Source organism: Buceros rhinoceros, unplaced genomic scaffold, assembly GCF_000710305.1.
Source record: "Buceros rhinoceros silvestris isolate BGI_N320 unplaced genomic scaffold, ASM71030v1 scaffold41538, whole genome shotgun sequence".
Taxonomy (NCBI): Eukaryota; Metazoa; Chordata; class Aves; order Bucerotiformes; family Bucerotidae; genus Buceros; species Buceros rhinoceros.
In genome coordinates this window covers 1-12916 of record NW_010429358.1, presented here as the reverse complement: position 1 = coordinate 12916, position 12916 = coordinate 1, and the positions used below count along the sequence as shown (strand labels likewise).

The 12916-nt window shown below is 40.2% G+C and overlaps 1 protein-coding gene across 1 annotated transcript; it reads right to left on the bottom strand.

Moving 5' to 3' along the window:
* Positions 1-5743: 5743 nt before the first annotated feature.
* RAE1 (ribonucleic acid export 1) lies at positions 5744-12577 on the bottom strand. The gene is made up of 11 exons (XM_010142611.1): positions 12478-12577; positions 12206-12310; positions 11287-11379; positions 10782-10868; positions 9739-9825; positions 9421-9492; positions 8789-8896; positions 8338-8444; positions 8174-8249; positions 7434-7628; positions 5744-5830 (listed from the first exon to the last, which is right to left on the bottom strand). Exons 1-11 carry the CDS (start codon positions 12565-12567, stop codon positions 5744-5746), a joined length of 1107 nt encoding a protein of 368 aa, XP_010140913.1. The 5' UTR covers positions 12568-12577.
* Positions 12578-12916: the final 339 nt, after the last annotated feature.

The window sequence follows — 12916 nt, the reverse complement described above, 5'->3', positions numbered from 1 at the left end:
ACAAGCCTGGCTCCAGCCCTCTGCTGCTGTGCCAAGCAGGACCCTCCCAGGGCACTGCAGACAGATCACTGCCGCTTCCAATTCGTAACTGGTAGCTGTGATGTCCCAGCGGGCAGCGGCTGTATTTTTATCAGCATGTTTCCTGCCGCAGATTCCTGGGAACATGGGCTACTCCATCTGTACACGGAACACACTGCACAATGCAAGTACGAGCGTCTGTCTACTGGAGCCATCACAGCCAGCCAGCTGATGCTGCTTCGTTTATTCTGACCTGGCAAGAGAAGAACAGCAGCAGTATCCACACCGGAAGAGACTGTCCTTGGCGGAGAGCAGGAGGATGGTCTCTGTGCTGCCTGTGATAAACCTCGGCTCACCTGGAAATAAAGAGAGAGAGCTCTCAGCCGTTTGAACATGAGCTGTAGGATGTAGCACACAGTGCTGCCAACTCCAGCTCACAGCCCGGGGTGTGCAAAGATTGCATTCTGACAAGGCAGGTATTACTGGGTTTTTTTCTTTTAAATTACACCTGTCAACCAGCACTAAGGGGGCAGACAGGTTCTTTTAGGGGTCCTTGGCAGAATGATGATGGCACTAAACTGTAGTTAGTTAAAGCTTTAATTTAACAGGATATTATCATTAGTGTAGCACAGGAGTTACTATGCAAATGGCACAGGATTTCTACAAGTAGAATCAATATAGCACAATCTCTAAGAGCTGTAACACAGAATTCATAATACAACTTCACTTATCATTTCTTATGGCCTGGACCCTCTGCAGATCAGATCTTAATATGTGGTTTACTGTATCAATATAACAATCACATTCTAGAATCAAAAAATCATATAAAAGAATACGAGTCACTCACTCAACCCTCAGAGGAAGCAGATGACAATGGAGGGGTCCCTGGCCATGGAGGGTCACAGGTCTCACTGTCCAGCAGCAGTTTGGGTCCAAGTTTCCCACTTGGGGCTCCTAACTGCCTGGTTTTATGGACAGTGCTCTGTGTGCTGTTACGCTTCCCTCTTCTGTGACAGGGTCATCCACAACACCGGGCTGGCCGGGTGCCTGCGACCTTCAAGGCCAGCAAGGAAGGGAGTAATCGGCCTGGTGCCCAGGAATCTTGAGGCCGGCAGGGAGGGGAAGAAATTTGTTTGGTTTGTCTACTTGGTTCACAGGACCTTCAGGGCTTCATAATGAGGGAAAGGGAACGAATACATGACCCGCTTGCTCAGAGAATGGCTGCTTGCCTCATAAAATGGTGTTAGTTACGCTAGCCACCTTCCCAGGGGTTGGGAGCAGGGGCTACCACTCAGACGTCCCAGGGACAGAAGAGCTATAGGGGGCAAATAAGTGATTTTAAAACCTATGCAAATCCTATCATTCAGGACTGTTGCTCCCTTTCACTATCTTGTGCTTTTCCCAGCTTTGAAAATGAAAATAAAAAATATAAAAATGAAAATAAGACATAAAAAAATAAGACAGATGTTACATTTTCAATTTTTGGAAAAAGGTGCCGTTGTTTTTAAAGAGCTTATCACTGAGCTCACCTGTTTTTTAGTGAAACATTTTTATTGGCTCTTTTCTTCCTTCAAGAAATCTAGTTCAGAAAAAAACTCTGAGTTGCTTACCAGTTTTAAACCTACAGCATCCTGCGAGAGCAGTACGAAAACTAGTCTAAGGCATTAAGATTTGCCTTACAAGTTAATTAGAATGCTATTAGCCAACAGTCAGGCTGATACATTAACTCAGTCAGCTCGCCCTCACCTAATTCTAAATTCCTCCAGTGTCTGGTCCCCAACAGGCTACCAACACGTTAAATACCACCTCAGTCACCAAACCTCAGGCAGCCACCTCTGAGCAGACAAAAGAGCATCTTCATTGTTTGCTCTAAAAAGCTCTTGGTTTACTTTTGTGGATAGATACCACGTGGATTCCTGTAGAACTCAAAGTATTTAATTTTATATGTAACTTCGTCCGTCCTCTGAGTATTTTGGGATAGCCTGACCTTACCGCCAGCTCCGAGAGCTCAGGGCACAACAGACCATGCTGCGGGAAAGCTTTCCTGAAGAAGCCACCAATGGTGCCATCTCCTGGCACAACGCGAGATCTGCAGCAAGAGCTTCGAACGTTTAGAGGATGTTGAGCACACTGCAACTACCGGTGCAGGAAAATGGCATTACGGAGTTGTTTTTATTCTGAATTTGGTCATTCGTTATTTTGTGTTGCAGCACTAGATGACAGCCATGGGGAAATGCTATACATAGTGACCCTCCATCAAAAACTTTTGAAGAAGGTACATCAGTCTTACCCCAGACTGGAAATGACGCTGGGCTAGCACAGCTGGAGATGTAAAAACTAAGAGCATAAACCCGAATATTTCATTTCGCTCTGGTTCATCTCTACAAACAGGAACAGCTGAAAAGAAAATGAGAAATAAGGCAGCTTCTATATCACTTCAAAGGCCGGATGGCGTAAACCTTTTGAGACTGGTTTGACGCAATGCCTTATCAGGGACAGTTGCCCAAACACCTTGTCTGCAACAGCACTTCATCACAATTAAATTGAAACAGGCCTAAGGAACAGTTTTATTGAAGTTTCCCACATGCACCTAACCCCACCCAAACCTATACTTCTCTGGAGAATGACTCAAAGTAACCTGTTTTCCCAGCCTAGGAGCTAGGCTGGAGCACTCACCAGTTCAGCTATTGCATTTCCTCTGACAGATGGTAAACGAAGATACTCTGCCTGACTGCTTGCCCTTGTCTTGCTTTTATTTGTGAAAGGCTTTAGCAGACCAACTTTTTGCCAATTGCTTCATCTTCCGAAATACACTTTATTAAACCAACGTGCAAGACCACTGACATGTGAGATTGGCAGGAGGAAGGTTAAGCGAGCTTATCTGAAAATGTTTTCTAAATGTCCCCATTCTGGGGGGCTTGCGTAGCTCTTTATGTTGAAGAATATTTTTCTGCAGTAAACCAAACATTGACAGCAAACTTCAAAAAATTTATTAAAATTGGTTATTTAACAGACCAAGCACACCTATGGTTAGTCCTGTGTAGGCACGTTTGAATCTTACATCCTCCTTCAGGTATTTTGGAGAGGTAACTGCCACAGAATAGCAAGTTCATGCCTTACCAGAACGTGTGCTAACACTTCTTGGTGTGTGAATAAGCTCCCACTACATGACTGATGCTTGAAGGGATACAGCTGTGTGTACTTCACAAGAGAACCTCACAATAATTCCAGGGAGGAGTAAACTGTCAATGTATGCTCTTAACTTGGGTAATGGAAAACGAATCTGTTTGAAGTTTGACTCTGTCCTCCCAATCGAATATATCTAATGTGCACAATGTAGTGGAAAATATGCCCTTCAAAAAAAAAAAAAAATCAGTCTGAACAATTTACTGTGATGACTGAATCATTCTGAAACCTTGCCGACAGATGGAAAGAAATTGATTGCAACAGGAGAACAAGGACTCAACATATTAACATAGAACCGTTTACCAAACAAGGGAGACTTACCAGTGCTAGCTTCATGAAGAAAATATATTTCAGCCAACCTTAGTATCCACCTAAGCAGACGGAACTCCATTGGATCCAGCAGAAACATACCTGATAAACTAGAGCGAATCTATTTTCTCATCACTCACATTAAGTATTTAAATAAAGAAATGGATTTTTTTTTAACAAGAAACAGATAATACATTCCATTCTTCCCCGTGTTTACCCCAGTGGGAGTTCTGCACTCCAGAGGTAAGTCTGGGGTTTTTTGCCATAGATGATCACACACTCTTAACCTTTAGCCTGCAATCGCTTAGTGGCTTTAATTTGACTGGGAAAAAGTACTAACAGCCAAAGATTACACCATAACAATCACAGCCTTTAAAAATAAAATCGAACAACAGCAAAAGAAATATTTGAGCAAGTGACCAGCTATTGATATGACTGCTGGGAACTCTTTCCTACCTTAAAGAAAACAAATAGTGAACATGAAATCCAAAACCATGTAAAATGTAGAAGCAAGAAAAAAACTAACTTGGGAAATAAAACCCAGAGAAGAGCATCTCTAAACAACAGCAGAATATATCTCGTGGACTTTCCTCACCTGTACCACACAAGAAATACACACCCAACAAAAAACTGATGAACACCATGAAGAGCAGAGTGGGAAGTTAAAGAACCAGTAGGTAATAGATTTTGAAGTTAGTGTGACTCATTTGTCCTAAAAACCAATTGTCAGGTGTTTGGCTGTTGAGATAGCAAGGAACTCGATTCATTCTCACAAAACAAAGGCTTTCAAACTAGCCCTCTAAATTCTTTGATGCAAAACCACAGGAGTCATTCATAATGAAATAGCAACTGGAAAAGGTGTTAGATTTCCATCTCAAGCAGCTGGAGGAAAAGTACGTTACTTTCAGGAAACGTACCTGAATTACAGGGGAAGGACAAGAAGCCACTTTCAGAAACGAAGCACACTACTTCGCTCATGTTATTATAATACAACTTTTGAGTATAAAAAAGCATTTAGTAAAAATTTTATTTGAATTGTAGCATGAATCCATAACCATAAGTGTTACATCATACAGTTTTACAGAGAATTTGTACACTACAACAGGTATTTCTATACATGCGCCCCTCTATTTTTATTTAGTCATTTTCAAACAAATAATAGTTAAATCACTTCTACAAAGAAACCTTTGGCATGTATACAATTGGCTAGTTAAAAGTAAACAATGGTAGATTCAAGTCAGAGACCCACTTGATTTGTTTCACAGCATTTTTGATCAGGATGAAACTCACCAGCACTATTTTCTAGTTAATACAAAAATGACTTTTTTCAGTCCAGAAATGCCAGTTAAGGGACAAAAAACACATTACGAGAGATGTAAAAGAACCAACTTTTAACTCTAAAAAGTGTCAGGTTTAAAGCAGTTTAGGCCACGAGTATTTTGCACACATTGGTTTGGTCACGAACACAACAAACCCTTCAAGGGTTTGCTCGTATTACTGAACTTGTCACAACTGACAATTTCTCCTTTGAACTAGAATAAGCATGAGTACGGTTGGCTCAAAAGTCATGTCCATTCCTGGAGTGTAAAAAAAGAACTAAAGCAGAATTTACACTGTGCCCATCTTCTGTCTTGAGTTTCTGCCACTGCTGTTGACCACTTACGTACCTACCAAATTCACACAAAAACTGAGGGAAAACTTGCAAGGCATCTCTTCCTGGTGTACAGTAGACAATATATCCATTTTAAAAGTCAGAAAGCAATGAAAGAACCCCTGAATAATAACAAGCCTCTTTTGAGAAGAATTACTTGCAATTCTTCAAGTACTTACAAAAAATACAGTATTTATACAACTTCTCCAGAACTGTTATAATTAGCATATTTTAATGTAGTACTAATAAAATAAATCCATAGATACACTTGGTTGCACTTGTAAGCAGGAATGTCTACCCCAGATTTAGATTTTGCTGCAATTTCTTTATTGCTGGGGAACAGACAAATGAATACCATTTTCATACACATCAGAATATCTAATTAAAAAAAAAAAAAAAAAAAATCATTCTCCAGCAAGTCAGAATAACATTCAGTATCATTTTTGACAGTTCCTGCTAAATGTTAGTGATCCAAAGTTGACTGAACTGTGGTGCAATAGGGCACAAATGGCAGGAGAGCAGTGGAGTAGAGGCAGAAATGGCAGGAAAACAGAGTAACACAAGTCAGACTCATACTCACTACTTCTTATTCCTAGGCTTTAACTCCTCCGCTGCGTTTCGCAGAAAAATGTAGTTTTTCTTTTGTGGATTATAAAATTCATGACCCTAAGAAAAAAAACAAAAAAACCCCACACATCTGTTTTTACTCTCTTCAAAGAGGAAATATCAGCATTACCTTAAAATATAACAGTATGATACCCCTTAGGTTGGTTTATGAAGATTTAATCTTGAAGTCTTTAAGACTACACATTGGACAACACTGGTGAATTACAAAAGCTTATTAGAACAAGTTATTACAAGAACTGTTCATATAAAGTAAAACTTAAGGGATGTTTCTCATTTTTAAGGTATAAAACCTTTTCGTAAAAAACCCACTACATCTCTCCTAGCTCTACTTTTATAACTGCTGCTCAAGGGCTCAGTATGATTTTATTTTTTAAATGTTACTCTAGGCAGAGAAGAAACTAAAACTTTAACAGCCACCCCACTTCACTTTATATAGTCTATCTTTTAGATGAAATAAGGTCACATTTTTTCCGAAGTGACGCCCAAGTTCTACAGGCAACTGCAAAAATCTCTCTGTTCCCCAGCTGCAGATGCAAATAGACCATTTTGCATACTGACATTATTTGCATACACATTACTGACTCAATATGCAGGTATTCAAATCAGGGAGAGTAACCACTAATAAAGCTATTGAAGTACAACGCACAACTTGAAAATTACCAACTCCACTTGACATACACCGTTCTAGAGAGGAAATTTAGTACCTACTGATTTTACTACTTAATACTGGTTTACAGATCTGAAAGATAACCCAGTAGGTATCTGCCACTGCAGCCTACCCAAGTGTTTACAACAGAAGAATTCATCTGCCCTAGCGTTTAACAAAGTTACCTTACTCCGGGCAGCATCCAGAAGACTAGATACAATGCAGTGAATTAAAATTTAGTCTGTGGCGATTGCAAGCAATCAAGTTAATCTGTGTGATTTCTGCATTCATTTCAGTCAAAAACACAAGGAATATTATCATCAAATTTAAAAGCAGTAAAGAACAAATTCTTTTAATGGAAGTTGCCATTCCATTACATTCAGTTATATTTCCACCTTGCTGCCCCCTTAAGCTCTTGAGAAGTCTAGATTCTTCATGTATTATGGTTTGTTGTGATTCTCTTGCATCATCGTTGAGTCAAATTTGGAAGAGAAATGCACAAATAAGTGACACCAGCAAGCTACACTGGATGCTACTGGAAATTTAGTTGATGTCATTCAGATATGGTTTAAGTGTTTATAAGCACAGTCACGGCTTTTTTTAAAAGTTAACAACTCTGCAGAAGCAGCAGAGATGTGCAATTCAAAGGGATTTGTGGGAAGCTGTTAGGGTGCCACGCTGCCCCATGACACTCCCCACAGCACACTGTCTGGGAGCAACCAGAATAACTTGAGCGATGTGACTGACACTTTGCTCACCCACTCCTGCAGAAGAGCACTGTTCAGCAACCTCCCCCCACTGAAGCTAAAAACCAAAGCAGGCACTGCTGCGGTGCCGAATGCCATCAGACGCCTGAAATGACCCTGCGAGTTCTCTCGCATGCTTGTGGAACTGGAGAGACTCAGTTGCTATTTATAAAGACCAGCGACAACCTCTTGTTAAAAGGATGGTCTTAGCTGTCAACTGCAGGTGTGACCGGATCTAAACCTTTCTTACCTTTGACCAATCGTAACTGGAAGCGTATGCAAATATATTGCCATTATGGTTGAAACAACAAGCAGATATTGGCTGGTCGAGTTGTTCTGATGTTTTTAGCTTTGTTCGTGCATCTTTATCCCAAAAGCTGAATCTACCATCAGATCCTACCGTTGCAAGGGTACCATGGACAGGGTGAAATGCTATCCCGTTTACCTGCAGAATCATAAAAAATGCTGTGTAAAACATCACCCATGGGAACACTCACAACGCATGGGCTGAATCCTGACAGTAAATACAAAGGAAAGAGGTTTTTCAACTGGATATAGGTTTGACTGGGTTTTTTAAAATGTTTTCAGGTATGTCCTCTGGAAAACCAAGCCAAAAAAAACAAACAAAAAAAACCAAGCCCAAACCCCCACTGAAGCAACAAGGAAAGGATCATCTTTTTTGTGGTACCTCAAAACTGAGTGCATAATCTCCTTACAGATATACATCAGGTATTGCTCCAATATCAGCAAAATTAACAAGTGTAATCTCCACCAAGATGATTTAATGAATGGTTGATCTGGTGTGTAAGGAAAGTACAAAAATTTGTCTTTTTTCTTAAGGTATGACTATTACTGGACTTTAAAAATATGTCTAAAGTAACTTTAGGCAAGATAAAAGGTCAAGGAGAACAAACAATTCCCAGCCAGCCTTACATGACGAGTGTGTACTGCCCTGCATAAATGACCTAGTGGCGTACGCTGAATACTCACAGCATAGATATCCTGAGGTGCTGATGTGTTTGTTCCGTTGGAACGATGACATTTAAAAGTGAAATTATCTTTTGCACTGAGGGGAAAAGAAAAAAACAGTCTTTTTATTTTCCTTATTGTAAACCGAGCAATAAAGAAAAGATGTTTTATGAAACGGTACTTACGGGTTTGGGGGGTTGATGTAATGAATAGCTACTCTTCCTTCAATACTTCCAAGGGCAAATCCAGTAGGTTTGTTCACTTTGTCTTTAAAAATAGCAACACAGCGATGCTACATTTGAGAAAGACACAGAGGATTTTAGACAGGCCTGAGGGCCAGGTGTTGTGAACGCTGTCTGTTTTCCACGGGGACGCAAACTATTACATACATCAATGCAAAGTAAAGCGAAACCACAAACAAGGTCGAGAGAGGACAAATCCTATTGAGAATTTGGGCCACAGTATTTACATTTCTACATCCTTATGAAGATGAGGAACACATCAATGGCAAACCAGGTCATGTGCCATACCAAGATAAAGTACTTTGGTTTTGAAACACTCTGTTTTTACAGAAAATGGCAAGCCAGAATTTCAACAATCTGTATAAACACATTTGTAATAAATATCATCATTTACCTGGTGTTTAAGAGGAGATTCTATTCTTCTAAATTCAGAAGGCTGATTCTCTAACTGATACACTATCAAACCCCTTTCTGCAGTGGCCACAGCAGCCATAGGATGAACCTGGACAAGGTTGCAAAATAGGTTAATGACATGGCAGGGAGTTCTATTTATTATTTTGCAGAAAACCATGAAGAAGTTAAAGGAATTAGACTATTTTTTGGGGGGTAAGAGAGAGGGGCAATGGGGGAGAGAAAGAACTAAGTACATTTGCAGACATATCTCCCAAGAAAACAAATCAGTTCTTCCCTACCATTGAGAAATTAAACATACCAAAAGTCTTCTAATTATTAGCTGACCCCTCTAGTTTGAATGCAAACTCATCCAGCAATGAGGGCAGGTCAGGCTGAGTGCTGACTCCGTTTCGTGATGTTAAAAGGATATTTGTATGATGCAAATACCTATTTCCCAGATTCTGATCAAGATCAATTTATGTCTTATTGCTGAAATCACACAGAGATCTAATACTATTCTACGATTCCATACCGAGTCGGCATTTAGTGCTAACCTACAGGAGCCTCAAAGACTGCCAGTTTCCCACACTCCCAGTCACCTGGCTGATTAGTTTACCATAGATCGTGGCTTACCACATCTGCGCAATAACATCTTTCAGGGAGCTGCAATGTCATCATAGGAGTTGGTGAACGGGTATCCCAGAACTGATGGAAATAGAAAAAACAACAAACTCAGGCTTGGAGTAGAGGACACACCATTTAAATTACTTTAGTGAAGAGAATGCATTTGGTACCGAGTTGTTTCATTCTTATCTATAGCCAGAATACTGCAACTCTCTGTGTAGTGAGGCACATTTCCTACCTGTTTTTTGTATCAGTGTGTAGTAAAATGTTTTCATATGCAGATTAGTTAAGATGCTTTGTGTCCATTTGTTCAGGCAACAATCATACCTTCAAGGTTTTATCCCAACTTCCTGTCATCACACAGCTATAATTTGGTGCTTTAATCCAATGGATAGTCTTCACAGGAGCATCATGCTTAAAAAAAGGACAAACACACATACAGTTACTAAGATAACGGTCCACAGTTCTTGTTCATGCTCCTCATATTCTTTGTATGTATTTATACCTTCTCTCCATTCAAGCAAAGTAATTCATTACTTTAGTAACAGCAGTTAGGAGAAAGGCGACCCTATTGTGTTGTTCAGTGCTGTAAAATCACCCACATAAGAAAAAAATGGTTCCTGACACAAAGAACTACAATTGATCACCCTATAGAGGAAGATGGTCACAGCAGAAATAAAAAATACGAACAGTAGAACTTTATGTTTATTTATAAAGGACATTATTCACCATGCTAAAAATCAACACCAGAGTATAGTACACAATTTATTACAAACTAATACAAAACCCAACTTCTGACTAGCTACAGCAGAAAGGCCTATGTAAATTACACCATCAAGATTTTAAAATCAAGGCTGAGAATCTGAGATTTATCACCTCAAATAAGAAACAAGAAGCATTCATTAAAAGGACTCTCTTCTTAAATTATGTAACTGGTAACTCATTTTAGTCACCATAATTACCTATTCTGTGAACAGACATGCAGTTCTAAGTTGAGAATACATATTATAAACACAGTTACTGCTGCAGCAGAAAGCTGTTTGTGAAAGCGAATTCAATGATTCTTCATTATTTTTTTTCCCTGTAATGCAACAGGGTGACTTAGTCACCTGAGATCACAGCAGCAATGGAAACAGCTCTCTCAAGTAAAGCAGAGGAAACAGCTGCGCACATTATTCAAATCACTGAGACTGCAGGTCCCCGATTCACACGTCGTTATCTCATATATAAAAAGCATCCTACAACCTCTTCATAAAGCACTATCTACTTCAGAAGCACTAAACATTAGCTTGATTTGCTAATAAAGGTAGCTCTTAATAAACATAGAATTGGAAAAAAAAAAAACACCTAACAGCTTGGTGATTGCTTACTTGTGCAATCTGAATAGCTTGATTACTGTTGAGATCCCACATTTTGGCAGTTTTATCACAGGAAGCGGTAAAGACTTTACTCCCATCCTAAAAAAAAACCCAAGAATAACAAGACCAAGAGATTAAATAGTTTTATCATGCAGTATCTATTAGAAAACCGTCAAGTCTTGCTTACTTTTAGTAACAGCATAACAAACACATACAGGGATTGCAAGACAAAGAAGAAACATAAAAATATAAGTTTATTTACAACTATATGTCCTAAAAAGAGAAAACTGTGCTATTGTGTAGCTTGAAACACATTCTTAAACTCGCTTTTATGCTTCTTATGGCTACATCAGTCTATTCTATTAGGCCACACTTAGCCTCTATTTACAGTAACAGAAGTCTACACAATAATCATGGGCTGATCTACATGTGGCACTTGTGCCTCTCTGGAAACCACATGCCAATTTATTTACAGTTTTGGTAAAAGTTGATTGTTTATCTTCAAATAGGAACTTACATCGCTCCAGCAGCCATCTAGTACAGGCCCTGTGTGCATCTGCTGAGCCTTTGGAATTGTCTGTCCGTTATCTTGAACTTCCCAGCAGCGAACCTGTAACAGAAGAGTATACAGACATAACATTAAAAACTTTAAAAATTTCTCTTCTTGAAGATCCCAGCCTTAGTTTAGCCAATAAAAAGTACAAACACCAAGCTTTTTCAGAACTAACAAAACCTTGTTTTCTCTGATTACGTTCCTTTTATCTGTGCAGCCACAATGCAAGGCCACAACTTTACCGCCACCTCAAAGTAGCTTACGATCACACAGCAGCTCCTAGAGCTCTCCTGGAGAACCCTTAACCACCAGCCAGGGAGAAGCTGCCTGCTGCAGGCTACTAGTCAGCAGACCCAACAGAACAGTTAAAAAACACGCTCATGTTTGTCTCCCCTTCCCTGCTTGTGCCAGCTGGGATCTCAGCCTGCAATCCAAACAAACTTCAAGAAGGTTGTAGGAACTTAAATCCTTCTGAGACTACACTGCCAAACTGGATGATTTACCATTCTGTTTATTGTTCTTTTACTGGGCGAAGCATAACTATGTCTGCCTAACTGTGTAAGAAAATTAAGCTAAAACCAACCAAACAAGAAAAAGAAAAGTCAGACTAATACAAATCTAACAGGGAAAACATTGACTACATATTCCAAGCTGAAGCTTAAAACACAGGGTAATAATTTGCCTAAGGATCACAACTGAATTTCTCAGATGAAGCAGCTCAGCTTTGTCAAACTTAGTGCCGTGGCATCAGACACAATTTTTGCAGTTCTGCAATGAGGCAGATTTTCAGATGCCCTGGCACAAGTTTTTAGGATCATATTTTGCAGTTTAGGCACCCATGCTCCCACTTTACTCATCTGTAGGTCTGACTGTGAGTACTTACATCATTTGCCCACGACCCTGCAATGAGGAAATTACCCGGCAACGTTGGTGGACTAAATGCTAAACAAGATATGCTATCATCAGGTGGAGATGTTACTTCAATATCCTATAAACGGCAGAAGACGAAACTAGATTAGCCACATTTGAAAACAGAGCACTGAGATCCCATTACTTCTATAGGGTGAGTTAGTAGGTGCTGCTGTGACACAACCCAACGAAACACAGCAGAAGAACCAACACAGCAGAAGTTCCCCAGGGGGTTAATGCACATACCTTCATTGGATTATGGTTATCTGCAGTCGTACTGCCAAACATGCTGGTACCTCCAGTACCAAACCCTGATGTTGATCCAAACAGACTCATCCTTGCCCTGCAAACGAGGTAAACGCTTACTGAGTCTTGCAAGGCCGTCAAGCAACTCTATAGCGTCTCACCATAGCCACTACACTGGCACATCCCTCACCTCACCTGGGAGGCACTCAGGGATACAAAAATAAACGAAATTTAAAAAAAAAATAAAAATACAACAAACAAACCAAAGAAACCCCGCACTACTCGTTGCGGTTGGACCCCGACATCTCCCGGTTGGCTACCCTGCCACCGCTGTGAGGGATCCCTGGGGACAGCCACCTGGCAGAGTCACCTGGCACCTCCCCCCCACGCCCCTCAACCTTCCTCCGGCACCGCCGGGTTACGAAAGCGACGGCACCTC